Source organism: Lates calcarifer, linkage group LG2 (assembly GCF_001640805.2).
Source record: "Lates calcarifer isolate ASB-BC8 linkage group LG2, TLL_Latcal_v3, whole genome shotgun sequence".
NCBI lineage: Eukaryota > Metazoa > Chordata > Actinopteri > Centropomidae > Lates > Lates calcarifer.
The window spans coordinates 25,695,786-25,713,719 of record NC_066834.1 but is presented as its reverse complement, the minus strand read 5'-3'; the positions used below and the strand labels follow the sequence as shown (position 1 = coordinate 25,713,719).

The 17,934-nt window shown below is 40.0% G+C and overlaps 1 protein-coding gene across 5 annotated transcripts in view; it reads right to left on the bottom strand.

Moving 5' to 3' along the window:
• The window catches only part of esrrga (estrogen-related receptor gamma a), a 141,693-nt gene that overhangs the window by 49,010 nt on the left and 74,749 nt on the right, over positions 1-17,934 (bottom strand). For all 5 annotated transcript variants that reach the window (XM_018666996.2, XM_051077459.1, XM_051077455.1 and 2 more), the window contains 2 exons: positions 15,422-15,580; positions 2,523-2,947 (listed from right to left, as the gene is read on the bottom strand). In XM_018666996.2, coding sequence (XP_018522512.1) covers positions 2,523-2,947; positions 15,422-15,579 — 583 coding nt within the window. In that variant the 5' untranslated portion in view covers position 15,580. The remainder of the gene's footprint in view (positions 1-2,522; positions 2,948-15,421; positions 15,581-17,934) is intronic.

Genomic DNA, 17,934 nt, shown 5'->3' with positions numbered 1-17,934 from the left:
AAAGGCAACAGTGCATTGCTTTAAATCTATTCAAGGTCAAACTCTGAACAGACATCATAGCTATATGTTTGCTGGGCTATTGTATTTAATCTGTAACCGTGTCCTCACCTATGTAACCTTTAACAAGCCCTCTAAATGAAATGAGACATCTGGAATTGGTCAACTATTGGGCACTGCAGCGATGAAACATGAATTAGGGGTTAAACCTATACACTGAATGATTACAAGGTCATGTGTGTGACTGTCTGTTCATGTGTGCTGGTGTCTATGTGCGAACATGCTTCTGTGAGTTTGTGTTTGTGCATGTGAGCGCGTGTCTACCTTTATCTCTGCATGTGTGTGCTGCAATCTCTTTGTCAGGATTTCACCGTGTCCTGATCTCATCCCATAATAAACACATACAGGTCATCTCTAGGTAGTGGTGACCATCTAGTGGATGTAAGCTTTCCACCCCCCCTACTCCCCCACCACATCTCCCTGTCTCTCTCTTGCTCTCTCTGGGGCTTTACTGGGAAAGCTGCTTATCGGAGGCAAAAGAAAGCAGCGACAGATAGGTGGATGGATGGAAAGGCAGATAGATGAATCCTGTCTGATATGACTGACTGACTGACTGACTCAGTGGATCGATGACGGCTGGCTGGTTGACTGGTAGCTTGGTTATTGCAATGGCAGGCTGACTGACAAGAGGGCTGTCTTGCTGAATGATGGGCCCTATCAATTATTAAAAAAAAAAAAAAAAAAAAAAAAAAAAACTTAGATCATAAAAGATTATTACTCAATCACAAAGCCTCTAAATGTTTGTCAACTACATATCTTGGTGGTGCCAATATAAAATTCCATGATTTTTCCCCAATTTCCCATACCTAGTGGTATGGGTAATTTCCTTGCTGCCATAAGTACTTGCTAGAACACATATAGCAGTGGCTGAAAATACAAAAAACATACAGTGTCCTCTTGTTTTAGGAAAATAATGTATACATACACTATATAAGTATTCTATTATATATTATAGAATTAATAAAACCAGTCAAAAAGTATTGAGATGGACTAACACTGTTGTTTTTGGTCATTTCATGGAAATTATTTGCATTAACAAAAAAAAAAATATATATATATATAAATATATAAATATCACCACAATTCTCTTTTAATATCAAGGTAAACAGTCTGATATCTGTTGTGGAAAGAACCCATCATAAAACCATGAATTCATCAATAAAGATGTAAATTTTGTGTAGGTGCTAGATTTGTGAAACTATGTACACTTTAAATATCAATAATATTCCACATATTGTCAAATGAAACAAGGATGGCAGAGTTATTGTTGGACTGGGCTGATTGGTGAACAAATGGCTTACTACCTGGCTTATGTTATGGCTAACTGGCTATCTGTAAGACTGACCTAGTCTGTGTCTACAAAGGTAAATGAAGGCTATATGGTGATCAAGCTCCAAGTTCAACGTTAACTGAATATCAACACAATCTAGAGAGCATACTCCAAATACCTGTGCACCTCCTGGACTACTTCTAAACCTAACAAGAGACGAGCAGGGGATTACTGAACCTAATTCCTGGTATTCTTCTCATCATGTGGATTACTGCTCTATCCCTTCTCTCCTCTACCCCCTAACCTGAACTTCTGACCCCTGGGCATGACCTCTGACCCTCCTCTGACATAACATTATCTCCTAGACAACAGGCTTATAGCTAACACTATTCCTGTGAAGCATAAGCAGCTAGATCTGGGCATGCAAACACTACCTGGAAATTACTCTTTGCTGTTGATGACGAAGAGGTCAAGGTTGAGGGTGAAGGGTGAGGGGCGTGTCTGTGGAGTTTGTATATGCATGAAACCTGATTGGGTGGGTATATGTTAGTGTGTGTATGTGTGTACATGATGGAAAAAGAAATCGTGAAGGAGAGAGAAAAAATAGACTCTGGTTGGTGTCCTGGTGGCTCACTTAGCAGACAGAGGAGACATGTGCCACATAAAAATCTGGGTTCACATCTGGCCTCAGGCTTTTATCGTATGTCCTGGATCTAGTATAGTAACTCAGGTTTATGTGCATGTGTGGAGGAGTGCATTTAGCATTTTGTGTCTGTCTGCATTTTAGTTTTGAGGAAAAAACAAACACCCTCACCTTCTTCACCTTTAACCTCTGACATTGTGCTCCCCAAAGCCAACCCTGCAATGTGTTCTGATGTGTTGTGATGTATATGTAATATATACTTTCATAGCTTCATAAATGCAAATTTGGAATAAACTCAATTAAAATAACAACAAAACTTTTGTTGACAGTCTGTAAGACCTGTCTTTGAGTCACCACACACATCGCAGCTTATCGTTACGTCCAAATATTAAACAACACACCAACATTCTCTGTTATATCAACTTGACAAACAGAGCCACTAAAACTGGACTAAAACAGAAAGAGACAAACAGTGACAGACATGTTATAATGGAGCTGATACAAGAGACAAGACAAGACAATTATAGACATAAAATCAAAATGGAAGCCAACCTTGGATGGTGCGTTTGAAGAAGGCCTTGCAGGCCTCACAGGATGCCACTCCATAGTGGTACCCTGACGCAATGTCCCCGCACACCAGACACAGCCTCTTGGGCATCGAATTCAGCATGTACTCGCACTTAATCTGTGAATCTTCACCAATAGTTGACGAACAGTCCTCGTAACGCTTTGATCCGGGGCCACCAGCAGGACCCAGAGGCCCTGCGTTGGAGCCGTAAAGGCTTGGGGAGTCTAAGCCGTTGGGGTGGCCGTTCATCGTAGACGAATATGAGCCTGAGGCGTCACTGGAGCCACCAGGGGAGTGATGGTTTAGACTGTCAGTCAGGGAGGCAGGACTAGACGGCTCAGTCTTTATATAAGAGGACGGACAGTTGGACTCAAGGTGGCGCTCCTTACTGGACATTCTGCAGAGAAGCCTGAGGGAGTGAGACAGGAACAAATAGAAGAAGAGGAGGAAGGAGAACAGTATTACAAGAAAATGTAAATATCATGCACATTTACAAAGAAACAGAGAGAACCTAGAGAGGTGTGAGTTAGAGGAAAGGCAGAGCTCAAGGAAAAGAAAGAAGGATACAGTTAAGGCAATGTTCAACAAAAGAAATTCATTTTTTGAAAGTCGAATCATAGCAATCATTTTTCGTATTTCCTCACTGTCACTTCCTATGATGGATTTATATTTTTTCCACACAGCCTAGTAAGTCCTATAAATGACACACACACATGTACACACACAATCTATCCATCACATCTGTTATTCTACTATTTGAGAGAAATGTGTAAAGAGAGAGAAAGAATGGGAGAAGTAATAAAAGAGAGTAAGAGACTTAAATACGAAAAAGAAACAGACTGTGGTTCATTAGGTAAACCGTGTGTAAGAGAAAGTAGCAGAGAGGTATCTACAGTACCACACAAACACATTCACAAACACATTCACATGCTCGGGGCCGACGGTCATCCGTCACTCTCCGGTCAATAGCAGTTTGTTCTACATGAAGGTAATCAGTAAGCAGCCTCTCTGCTGCTCAATCATCCCAAAGACAGCCTCACACATACATGGTGCTCACACACACACACACCCCCACACACATACATACACACACACACACACACACACACACACACACACACACACACTCACACACACACATATACACACACACACAGATTCATACATGGTCATATTCAAGCGCATATTGACAGTTTAAGATATTGGGGGAGGCCATGCCACTCAAAACTATGTATAAATACACAAACAAAAAAAACCTACATCTCTACTGAACAGTGCTGAACTACTTTAGTACTGTTTTCTTGTCCTCATCTCTTGTTCTCCTCTCTCCTTCCTCTATCCCACTTCCCTTGCTTTCTCCCTCTCTCCTTTCCCTTCTTCCTCTCCCTAAGGAGGCTGACTGGTGTCTTGTTAATGGCAGTTGTAATTAACAGCTATCTTCTCTGTGTCCATATCTCTCCATTCCTCCCTTTGTCTACCTTACTATCTATCTGCCTGTCTCCCTATCACTTCCTATTCACTGCCATCTCTCTCTTTCTCTTCCTTTTTCGCATTACCACTCTCTATCCCTCTAACCCTGCCCTCCCTCCCTTCTCTCTCTTTTCATTGTTAAAAGCAGAAAGCACAAAAGGGGTTTTTAATTAAGGCAGGATGCTGCTAAACGAGGGGCTTCTAAAGTCCAGTCAGCCTGTAAAAGATCCCTGTTCTACAGGGACCCATAAAACACAGACAGTGCCTTGACGGAGAATGGAGAGCTGCTTGGGTGAAGGAAGGGTGGGGGTATGGGGAATGGATATAGACAGGAAAACAGGTAGGGTGGACAGACAGCCAAAGCAAGGGACAGGCAGGATGAGAAAGGGAGAGATTGTGGGGTTGTGGAGCTGCAATGACTGATGATAGTAAAATGACAGACAGCGGTTTCAGATCTGGTTGTTCGGTTTTTAATGTGCAGCACAGGTTTAATGTGCAGAGAGATGAGACAAAGCAGTTTGCTTTAGCCAAACCTACGAGGCCAGAGTGAGGCAACAACACTCCTTCCCCAAAAATTCTTTTTCATCAATTTTTCCTTTCATAAAGTGACATGACATTTATGATGTACAATACTTTGGCCTTTCCCACCTTTTCATCATATATTTTATTCCCTCCATCCCTTCCTCCCTCCTCTTATTAATCCTGGCTTTGTGGTATTCACCAATGTCTATAAATCCATTTATCTGATGCGACAGTAGGCCTTTAGTTTGGAATGAGTGGGACAGTGAGAAAGGTTTGGACACAAATCAAGAAAAAAGAAGGGGGATAAAAAAAAAAGAAGGATCATTTAGGGATACAGAAGGACAGACAGACAAACATAAAAGGTAGTAGAATAAACATTGAAGAAATCAATGTAAATGTGGGAAAGAGTGATGGGACGATGTGAGATTGCACAGAGTCGTCTCTGTTCTAGCACAGGGAGAGAAAACATAGTAGTGACAGAAAAAGAGAGTAGACCCATTTAAGTAGATGATGTGATGGTGATGATTTAATCTCTCCTTTCTCACTCTTTATGCTCTTTTGTCCCCCTCCCTCTGACCGTCAATCCCTCTGAGTACCATTAAGTGAAAGAGTTTAAGTGCCAAAAGATCTCAGGTGCTTTTTTTCCTCTTCTCTCTCTCAAATTCTCATCTATCTCTCTTCCCCTCTTCCTTTCCATTCCCCCTCTTTGCTCCGTCTCTCACTTTCTTTTCTTCTATCGTCTCTTCCCCTCTCTCACACATCGTTTCTCTGCGCTCTCTCTCTCCCTCTCACTTCGCTTATAAATGAAAAATAATGGCAGTCGAAGGGGGAGGAATAAAAAGAATAAAAAAAGAAGACATGCATGCAGAGGAGAGGAGTAGAGGAAAGAAGATTAAGAAATCACAGCCAGTGCGCTGTGCCGAGCGAGAGGTTGAATGCATTTATGTATGTATGTTATCAGTATAATTATGGCGCTATGTAGCGACGGCTCAGTGCTGAAAGAGCAGTCTTATTGTGCCTGTCTGCTCTTCAGATGAGTAAGGAGAGAGAGGGAAGGGGGTGGGTCTTTTTTTTATCAATTCTTTATGTTTTTAGGTGTTTAAAGAGATTTATATAAAGAGGAAAAGGCTTGAGTGTGTTTCTTTTTCTTCTTGTATTTTCATAAGAGGCTGAAAGACGTGAGCAGCGTGTTATGAGATGATTCCAGTAAAACACAAAGAAGAGCAGTAATCAGATTTTAGCATTAGCTGTTTTGCTTAATTCTGTTATAGAAAAGGGGTTTAAATTTCATTTTCTTCCTGCCATTTTGTACACTTTGATGCACTTCAGTGGCAGAGAACCATATTGTAACAGAAGATTTTTGCTTTTTTAATGGAATAAATTAAAAGGTATATAACTCATATATATATCATAAATCATCAGACTATATCAACAAAATATTTTTTGCCATTTCTTTTACTAGATATTGTGCAAAAAGAGAGTCTTTCGTTTGTTTAATTGTTACATATTTTGTGTAATTACAGACAGAAACTTTGAAACAAAGTAGATGGATAGGGTGAACATTTTGGTTTGACATATACAACATCAACCAAAAATGAAACTGGACTGGACACATACAAAGTATATTTTCTCTCAAGTGGTAACTTCATAGTAAATCAGTGTGAATCTATTACAGTAAGATAAGACTTTACAGTGAGTATATTGACCACACAAAAGAGTTTTGGTAACACCAGCTACTGTAGATACGAGACTGTTTCACAGACAGCCAAAGCAAGGGGACAAAAGTGGCTGTTTAGTTCCTGCAGATATCAAATATTCAGCAGGCCTATTTACCTGTCTCTTACTGAGGGAGAACGCATATACACATACACAAACACACACACACACATACACACACACACCAGAAAGATTACCACCTTCCGTGTCTCCATTTCCAGCTCGATCCCTGTCATTTTCTCTTTTTCTTCGTTCCCATTTCTTTTTTTTTCATTTCTCACTTCTTGAAAGGAAGCACGGTGACTCATGAAAGAGAGATAAACATGTGGAGGCATGGAGGGAGAGCACAACAGACCGAATAGAATGATATGTGAGAGAAAGAAAGAAAGAAAGTGAGAAAGAGATAAAGAAAAGAGAGAGAAGTGTTTTTTGTGGGGTTTTTTTTTGCTGTGTGTTTTGAAGGAAGGTGGGCCACTTTAGTATGACAAGCTGTCATTAGAGTGGTGGGCTGATGCAGCGCCCTGACAACTGGCAGGGACAAACATACAATCATCGTATTAGAGCAACTACTCTCTGCCTCACTCTGTGTCTTGGTGCTGTTCGCTGTGTGCTCCTTCAGTCTGTGTTTCTGTGTGCGCTCCTGCTCTTTTATTATATACAATCTCTGTATGACTGCCTCGCTAGATGGCAGCCATAAACACAAACTGATCCTCAAACAACTCCCAACTGTTTTTACTCCCCCTCCAGGTTACACAAGAGAAGAGAAGAGAAGAGAAGAGAAGAGAAGAGAATAGAATAGAAGAGAAGAGAAGAGAAGAGAAGAGAAGAGAAGAGAAGAGAAGAGAAGGAAACTGAGAGAAGCTGTGAGTTAAAAAGAGGTTTACACTGGATTCATTCACCTTTATCTACCTAATCACAGGTTTAGGCAACATTCAGTTTTGTTCACAACCTGTCTGACTGTCTGGACTCTTCTGTTGTTGCCATGTCTCAGATCTCAACAAATTACACTGGTGTGTAAAAATGTTATTATAACAAATAGAAATGATGGTCAAATGGCCAAAAATGCATTTGACTACACCCTGACAAACTTAAATGACTGCAGGTGTAGAGAAATGAAACACCTCACTGCCCTGACAATATTTTTAAAACCACATTTCCATGGAAAAGGTGACAAAAAAATGAGAGGAAAAGAATGCAAGGAGAGAGGCAAAACAGAGGGGAAAGAGAAGAGGTAGCAGTGGAGACAGAGAAGGGAGAAGTGCTGACAATGTAGCTACCACGGGTTGGCTAATACCTTTCCATCACACCAAGCATTGTGCTCTCGATGCTGATAAGAGCACTCAGTCCAATAAGCAAAAAGAAAAAAAAAAGAGAGAGAGAGAAAGAGAGAGAAAACCTTACACAATTCTATCTAGATGATACCGGCAATGCTTTGGGATGGAGGGGAAAGTGAAGGAGGGATGGAAGACAGAAAAAAATACATTGAATTAAAGAATGGAGTGGGGGGGGCAAAAAAATGTCTTTACATTTCCATAGTCAAATGAACAGAGTGATTTCATCGATAGGCTGAATTGCTTTTTCAGCCCTCACACTCCTCTGTTTATTTTTCTTTCTTTGCTCTGTTCCTCTCTCTATTTTACCCCCTTTTCATTGCTCTCCTATCTGTGGAGGGTTGTTGAACTGTGTGTCAGCTTGTTAGTCTGATACATGCACTGGTGAGTGTGCACAAAAACACACGCGTAAGCTTGGCTTGTTAGGTGCACGCGTCAGTTGAAAAGGAGTAGGTTACGGCTGTCGTTGTTACAGAATCACAGCGAGAACACACTCTGTTTTCTGGTAGCTGAAACTAACAGATGCACAGATGTTTTGATATTAATTGATTCTGTATTTTTACCAGTGCCTTGTGTAAAGTGTGTGTTTAGTTCACAGGCAGAGAAACAGAGCACAGGAGTGAAAAAAAATAAACGTGTGTGTTGCTGTGTAGTGTTGGTGCGTGTTTGTGCAAGCCTGGCAGTGTGTAGATGATTATAGTTGTTTTCAGGGACAAAAATGAATAAAATACAAAATAAAAACTCACGCAGCGACAGTCAATCTAAACCACTCTCCCTCCTACTGAGCTCTCTCTCGCCCTCTCTGTCCTGCTCTCTTTGGGTCTCAATCTCTCTCTCTCTCTCTGTCATCGTTTCCACTTCTCACTCACAAAACACTCTATCATTGCTTCTCTCTCTTTCTCGTACATCCACACCCCGTCACACACACCACCTTACATCCCACTCAAATACACACACACACACACACGCCAGGGAGCAGATCAATTGTTACAGTGTTAGTCGGGCAGGAAACCTGTAATTCACTTCATTGGCTGCAGAATAAACCCCTGATTACATACAATCAATGTGATAATGGCTAAAACACATTCTGCCCAATGGGCTGTTGGGCTGTAAAGACCAGCAGAGGAGAGGAAATGTGAGTGTGTGTGTGTGTCTATATTCCTAAGCGTATGTGTCTGTGATTGTGTGTTTAGACACAACAACTCCTTCTAGGTATGAATCACGATGTGACAAACACATGCCTGCACATCACATCTTTGCTGCGCACAACTATCCACATACACTGCACAAACAGCACAGGTGTGAAATGAATTGGGTAGGACTTTCAGAGGCACACTAGTGGGGCTAAAGCTATTATGATGCATCCTGGGGTTTATAAAGTTTACACACACACAGACATTCACTAGATGTGAATGGATAAACTGTGGGAGACTGAACACACAGAGCAGCCTCAGCCAGATGCTATTGATTAAGAATTATGTGCTTTTCAAACTGCAGACCGCCAAACTATTTGGGAATACCATGTTGAGACTGGCAATATCAACGCAATTCATGTGCCTTCAATCATCACATAGTACTGTTCTTAAAACTGTTTCATGTGCTTTCTTCTCTTTTCTTTTTGTCTCCTCTCTTCTTTAATCCCAAAATTTGGAGGCGATTCCCTCTTCTCGTCTTATGTGGTCCATAGAGAGGATAATTTAGATTTTAAAGTGACTGCATTGGTGTAGTAAGTGTAGCATTTAAGAGAAAAGATATGAAGAGGGTGAGCTTGTTCAGGGCAAAAATGTAAGGTAGTGCACAGCTAAACCAGTGTGTGTGTGTGTGTGCGTGTCAGATGGGAATCTTGATGATTTAGGTCATTTTTGTGCGCAGCAGTAGCTGATAAGTGTGTTGCTGCCAGCCACTATCTTTGTCACCATGTCTCTTCTCTCTCTCTCCTTACCTTTCTCTTTGTCTCTCTCCCTCTCTCTCTCTCTCTTTCTGTCGCCTTTATCTGCTGTGTGTGTCATTGTATTTGTAAGGGTGGTTGTCTACTGTAAGAACAGTGCTTCAAACCTCTAAAACAGCTCAACTCCATGCAGTGCGCTGCACATCTGGAGCACAGTTAACACAGACTGCCTGTTTACTAGATTAAAGCATTTATTTGATAAATAAACAAATACACAAATTACTGAAAATTGGATGTCTAATTCAGTTCTATTTCAGGACTTGACTGAGGCTAAATTGCATACCATGTACTTGTAGTGACCTCCAGTCTTTTACTGGAAAAGCTGAAGAGTGGAAATCAATGAAATTACTGAATGCATCCTCTCGTTAGGTAAACCTTTTATAGGCGATACCGCATGTGGTAAATGTGAAATTACTAATCCTTTTTTGAATGAAAATATCTAATGACCAGTACATTCATATGCATTTCATTTGTTTAATGATGCTGACAGTGAATCTGATGTAACTGATCACATATCCATACTGCTCATTCATATGATATTGGTGGGAAATGTTTGTGCAGGGGCATAGGGGATATAAATTGTGGGCTGGCTTCTTTATAAAAGAAAGGTCATTGATCAAGGTTAGTGTTCGCTCCTCCTTCTATGTGTGTGTGGATTAGCAGTGTTATTGCTAAGCATTAGAGGTGCAACAGCCCTTCCAAACACTTACCGACACTTTCAGTTGTGGCTAACACACATTGCATTCTCTCTTTCTCTCTCTCACAAACACATACACATTCAACATTCATGTACAGTGAGATGTACAGCTCTCCTGTGCTCTCTCTCATGCCCAGACAGATAGAGACCTGGGCAAGGTGCCGTATCAAATGAAATTGCACAGAAGTATAATAAAAAAAAGTGTTTAAAAAAACAAAATATCCCCCCCATCGGATTAAAAACACATTTTATTAAGCAGATGGTGAAAGAGGATTTCCACTCTAGTAAATATGACAGGGCTTTCAGATGTGACACGGGAGGGGAGGCAGAGAGAAAGGGAGAGAGGGGAGGGGAGGAAGAGACGGACAAGGAGGGAATGGGAAAAGAGAGTGCAATGCTGCAAAAGAGAGGAGAGACAGCAAGAGAGGGAAAGAGAGAGAGAGTAAAGTAAAATTACACTCTGGATGAGATGGAGAGGAGGGAAGAAGCGGAATAAAGGAGAAAAAGAAATGTGGGAGAGGAGAGGAGAGGAGAGGAGAGGAGAGGAAAGGAGAGGAGACACAAGTGAGGAGAGCGTCAAAGCTGCATTCTTTAAGCAGATCAGATTTGGGGAAATTGGGCTGTCACTACAGGATTGTGATGATTTACACCTATCCATCACAGGGAGAGGGAGAGAAGCAGAGCCAGAGTATGTACAATAATGCACAGCATCTGTAAAAATTGAGAAAAAAACATCCTTAGCAGCAGAGGGCTCAGTTCACTGCTTACTTTTCAATTCAACCTTCAATATTCTGTAAATAGTACATTTAGAAAAGCACTTATTGAAAGAAAGTTGTGTGAACAATACTGTTGAGTATAAAAAAGTAGTGACTGTTAGAGATTCAACCAGTTACTATGGGTTGAAATGAAAAAGCTGAATGTCATAGATTATGTTTTAAAACACTATGCCTCCTTTTGAATATATGAAAAAAAGAAAAGAAAGTAAGCCCACACCCTGTGTGAACATTTTACTATTGCACGTTTGGAACTGAATGGATCGGTATTGTCGCCATAGCTGCTGTTGACACTCGTCCCCCCTGCCTCCCTGCCTGATCTTCCCTCTCACTCCCCCTGTCCCTTCCTCCCCCTCTCCCTCCTCCCTCACTGCTGGCTGATGCACCTTACAGCCTCGCTCCTGGACCATCTGTTAGGGAATCTAATTCACATCCAGTTATAATCAGGTTTGCTGGAGTGCCCACTGTCTCTGCCTTTCTCTTTCTGTCTGTCTCTGTCTCTTTCTGGGCTGAACTGTTTCTTTCTGTGGGTTTCACATTCTGGTCTGATTGTCCATCATTCGTACTTTCCCCAGCTATTTTTTCTATACTGTAGTGACCATGTCACAATGTCTCAATTTATTTTTTCACAATTCATAAACATCTTTCTTTTTATTTTCCTGTCTTTATTCCCTCCCATTCACTTCCTACAGATAAAGTCAATTTGATCTGTCTGATTTTGCCATTGTGTAAATTTTTTAAAAGTTTCAAATTATTTACTTCTGTTACAGTATAATCATTTGATATTAGGTGACTGTTCACTACTGTTTGTCTTTCCAGCAGTGGCTTTGCTTTCACATGGTTTTAAATTCTGCTCTCCTAAAAACTCATCATCTTTTAAATTGATTTTGGGTAACAAAGATTTAAATACTACTTCAGCATTTCAATAATAAAATTACTCAATAAGCATCATTTTGACATTGAATGGGAAGAAATCAGGCGCTGCATTGACACAGGATCTTAACTGTGTATGTTAATGTGTGTGTGTGTTTTTATGTGTGTGTTTGTCCATGACTGAGAATAAGGTGAGTTGAGGTGAAGGGGGTGGAAGTTAATGAGAGGTGAGTGTCTGAAACCCTCTCTCTCGTCCTCTCTCCCGCTCTCTCTCTCTCTGCTCCCGCAGTAATCCTCTTCTATAAATCTGCAATCCAATCAGCGTTGTCCACACTTACACACACACACACACACACACACACATGCACACACACAGAGCTGTTGGGAGGCCCATCTGTGTGTTAAGGCAATCTGCTTTATCATTATGATTACATTGGGCTCAGTTTACAGCAAAGTGTGTGTGTGTATGTGTATGTGTGTGTATTCAAGCGCACCCTGGCTGCCTGACATTAATCACATTCCCATGGTTTGATGGCCTAAATAAAAAGAGGAATAATATTGTTGCTGTCCAATGAAAACTACAGATCTCCAAAAACAAATTAAGGAATTTCTTCAGAATTCACAAAAGTTTTCATTTCAGAAAAGGATCCAGGAAACAAAGTAAACAAAGGTTTTTCATGTTGTTTTCATATAAAACAATTAATATTTCTGGTGGAATTTGTGATATGAAAAATTAATGCCATTCTCAATAATGTACATGCATTCTAAAATATTTTAACAAGAACATTTTTAACATACTCTTTGATATTTATTTAAAGTGGGGTTTCCCACAAGATGCTTCAACAATGTGTGTGTATTTGTGAGAGTGTTTATGTCAATCGTGTGACTAAATCCCATCAACACAGTTGGGGGTCAGATATCCTGGAGGAAGTATTCATGTGATCTTATACGGCATGTGTGTGTGTGTAAAAATACTTTCCTTTTTCTGTTTGTGTATGTGAAAAAATGCATTTGTGTGTGAATGTTTGTGTATGAGGGTGAGTTAATTGGTAGGTAATTTACAAATTAAGGTATTTAGACAAGGTCCCTAATTAGTTTGTTTTTCATTTTCTTTTTTTCTTTTTAAAGAATGGGCTCTTCTTGAGGACATGTTGTCATATCACAGTAAGAGAAGCACAGGTGTAAATACTTTATCATGGCTGCATCCCATTTAGCTACTTGAGTTTCAAGGTCCTGGTATTGTTCATGTTGGCTCACTGTCACTGTCTGAGACACCTGAATAGAACATTATTAGTAACACTAATTCCTACAATGATAGTTCAATCATGTGAAAATATTGTGAGCATATTCTTTACAATAAATTGTATTTTTTTTGTTTTGACTCATTACATATTCCGGTATTCAAGTACATCTTGAGATAAGTTGTGAGATTGTGAACTTCAGCAGATATTGTTAGTATTATTATTATCTGCCATCTGGAGAAATATTTTTGTCTCACATCTGAGGCTTGGCATATTTCTGGCAATTGAATTCAGAATTACAATATCAGTGGTAGTTTGTTTAACTTGGTCCAAAACTTGAACCAGTGTGAGGAGGGGAATAATGTTCCCCAGTTTGCAGTGTTGTGCGTGTGTCCATCTGTGTGTGCAAATGTAGTGTGTGACTTCAAGCCATGGCGTGACTCCCTAGCCCCTGGCAAACCTTTACACCTCTCATCACCAGACTTCACTGTCTGCCAACATATACACACACGCACACACACACACACACTCTCGCATCGTGCTAGTAACACTCCTCTCTGTGATTGGCTGAGAGTCTGCGTGAGAATGGCTTGCCAGACCTCTAATTGGCTTGACCCAGACTAACCCTGAAATCCTATTGGACTAAGACTTCCCAGTCTGCAGCACACACACACACACACACACACACACACACACACACACACACACACACATACATACATACACATGCTCACACACACTTAAAATTAAGGGGCTTTGCATGAGCCTAACAATGCACTAATCAATGGTGTTCTAATAAGCTGTGCAATAATACAACAACAATGACAACAAAATAAACAATAGTAACATTCATTAAGATAATCATGTCGGCCAGTGAGAGTCTGGTCACAAAAAAACTAACATATAGTAAATAAAAAGACGATCCTTTAAAAAAAATATAGATGATTGATGAATAAATAAAGTTTTGGAAAGAATAACTTTGTTTTGTTAAACTGATATAATAATGACAGTTGAGTCTGAACTCAGATGAGAAAATATATACATGTATATATATATATTTAGATGTAAAAACACAGGGCAGCAAGCTATGCTCATTTGCATAAAATAGCACAATAAGCCTGCATTATGCTAATTAAATACAAAGCACATACTTACAATTACAGTTGTGCAATCTGTGCATGTGTCTCTATCTCTTATCCATAGAAATATAGAATGATTAAATGATTGAAAGACAGTGGCAGAGAGGGAGAGAGGAAGGAGGAATATGAAGATAGAGAAAGTGTGTCTGTGTTTCACGCGTCACAGGTTTGCTGTGTTTTAACAGGAAACAAGCAGCATATTTACAGTTCAAGTTCTAAAAATGGACCTCAGCTGCCCTCGGTTTCACCCACCTCAAACCACACAAACCTAGAACTGGTTTCTACCGGAGAGCTTCTGAGTGAAATTTCACTTTTGTTGAAGCCTTCCATGCTTCAAGTTTTATTGCACGTGCTGATGGCATGGAGGATTATCTCTAATGGTAAAACTGACTGTCCTTCAACCAAATGATATGATTTAAAGCCTTTGTGCTGCAATGCATTTACACTACTTAAGTGTCCTTGAGTCAGAAGTTGAATTCTTGTGATACTCTATGTATACTGTAAAAATCTAACAAAATGAAAATAGTGCTATAGGTGAGAAAAAAAAGTAGCAGTGAACACAAAGGCTGCATAAATATTAGTACATCACTTAAAAATAAAATGGTTCCTTTGGACAGTGAGAAAAACATGTAAGGAACAAGTCGTAGTAAACACAGTAAACAGATCGCACACACACACACACACACACACACACACACACACATTAATACTCAGTCCTTTCGTCTCACTCTTATACACATGGTAACAGAGCAGCGTATTTTAAAGGCTGATCTACTAAAATACCAAAAATATAAAACACTCATAGTTTGAAAATAAAGTCTGAGGAAAAAGAAGAATACCATGATCAGGAAATAAACGAATGAAAAACAAGAAATGTAAAGATATACACCCACACAAAATCCATGCCCTCACATTTGAATAGCTCATGGAAGTAAGTTACCTCTCTCAGCACAATGTCTCAAACACACTGACCACGTAAAACACTGGCTTTTGATGTCTCAAAGTGCTTGCCTTTTCTTTCTCTTTCATCTGAGGTTTATAGAGGTCAAGTGAGGCTTTTGTGTAAAACTGAACCTAAAAGATTCATAGATTCTTTTACTTTTACCTCCTTCGCTTTCTCTTTCCCTCTGTTTCTGTGTACCTTTGGTCATTTCTTTTGTCATTTTGTCTTACCTGGGATTGTAGAGGGCATGTGCGTCTCTCATGTGGTTGGCCTCCAGTGGATCGTAGCTCTGGTGCATCCTCCAGGCGCCAGCGCCGCATTTACCAAAGGTTGACTTGGAGTTATCTTCACTGCTGCTGTTCACCAATGGCCCCTTCGATAAGTTCATTCTGTAGACAGGGACGAAGCAAGAGAAGGAGGGATAGTGGTGAAAATACAGCAAGTGCAACAGAAAAAGGTAGAGAAACAGCTGAGACATGGCTTTTCTAATAAACGATACAAAATCTGTTCAGAAAAAAAAACTCTAATGTAAAAACTACAAAAGATTACACAGAAATCAATTTTGCATTTGCATTAAATAATGCAAATAACATTACACAACTTGAAAAAATGCGGCAAAAGCAAACCAAGCTTATTATTTGTTTACATTAATCTAAAAACAGGTATAAACAGGAACCTAGTTTCCTGTTTCAGTTCAAATGAGGAATGAAAACTAACAGAGCAGAGGAGAATTGCACAGTAAATAAAAACATTAACATCTCTATAATATGTTATATAGATTTGATTGATTTCTCAATATTTAATTAATTTAAAAAACCCTTTTTTTTTAAACAAGAGCTTAGGGACACAAAAAAGTAAGAGAGACAGGTAAAGACAAAACTTATGGAAAAGTTAAAATGAAGCAATATAAAAATTTAATTTTACAATAAATGTAGTGGTATATAAATCAACTAATGATGTTATAAATGTAGTAAACGGGCTACAATGGACACAACACACACACACACACACATTCATATACACTCAATTACAAACTGCTACAGTAACACAAACTGTGCAACTGTGCAACTACTTAGCGCAGACTGGACAGAGAAAGGTAGGCACACAGACAAAAACACAGTCGCTTGATGACACGTAGAAAGACCAACTGATACAGAGAGGGCACTGCCAACAGACAGACAGCTTTCAGACAGACAGCCAGACTGGTGCACAGAGGACAGGTTGTGACTTTAAACCAGTACATGAGACTTTTGTTCTAGAATGTGTTAACAAATTTCTGTCAAATCTGTCTGTGCGCACATGCATGGTTGCATGCGTCAAGCTGCTAATTGAAGCAAACGGGCTGTGTGTAACGTCAGAGCAATTATACCAGTTTTAGCCTTTGAAAAGGCTTTCAGACTTAGGGCATATAAAAGTAAAAAGCTCCAGAGGAGGGACCGCCATCCGTCAATCAAACTCAGCACTGTCGTCAGGGGAGGAGCTGTTGCCGAGGTGATAAGGTCACCGTGGGCAACAGAATCAAAATCATTTATTGCAAAAAATAAATTCATTAGATGACATGCAGCGAAAGAGGAAAGGGACAGAACTCATAGTTGACGTCAAAGAGGAGGAGAGAAGGCAGCGTTTGTAATAAAACTGGCTGGGTGGCCTACATTTAAACAAAACTATCAGGGGAGAAAGGAGCAGGGCTGGTGGGAAGAAAAGCACTTTCTTACCAGCGGACAAAATATAGAAAATACAGAAACCAATTCAGACTGTGAAACAGATGTCAGAACACGACTGGTAATAAAGTGATCCCTCTAAAATCATGTAAAATGCATTAGCGATGACTACTGGCGACGCTTGAGGCATCGCTCCCTGCACTTTGCATTTTGGACATTTGTATGTGTTTTGCATAATTACAGAAAATTTTAAATGACTGTACTTGATAACTGTAAGATGGGCTTATTTATATTTAATGCTAAAACTTTGCTGAACAAGTCTACAAATTGAAACAGTGACTCTTTGACTTCTGATCTGTAAAGAGATTAACCCTTTCATGCCACACGTCAAACCAAAAAATAATCTTTTATTATTGTTTTGTTTTTTGGATTTTGCCAGTGTCACATTCCTGTGTGCATTGTCTCAGATGTAGTCTATCAGTAAACAGAGCAGGATGTTGGTATGTGTCACAAACTGATAGACATGTGTTTACCACACAAACAACAGTCACAGACATTTGTGTGTGTGTGTGTGTGTGTGTGTCTGTACGTGCATTTGTGTGTGTGTGATGCTGTCCCACTGTGGGTTCCTGTTAAGGTGAGGGCCAGGTCGACAGACAGGTAGACAGACCAATCACTCGTCTGACAGCCATCCCTCCATCCACAGAGCTGGGTTGGCTCAGTGAGAGGTGGAGGGCCAGAGTGTGTACTATGTAGGTTTTAGTTCCACTCTGGTGAATAGGAGGAATCGATATCTTGCTGCTGCTGCTGCTGCTTCAGACACTTATTGGCTTTGGTTGCGGTGTCACAATGCTATATAGACAGGCAACACTTAATACTGCTTTTTTTATTGGGGAGTGTCCTGGTGTCACACTGGACTAAGGTACATCCAGTACCATGTGCACGTGATACTGCTTGAATCCCCTTCCTTGCCTTTCCAGTTGCACACAAGCTAAAGTACCTTGTATATTTAACTTAACATCACTATTACAGTGAATCAGCGATGCGGTTCTGGAAAGAGAACACAAGTTTAAATCATTTTA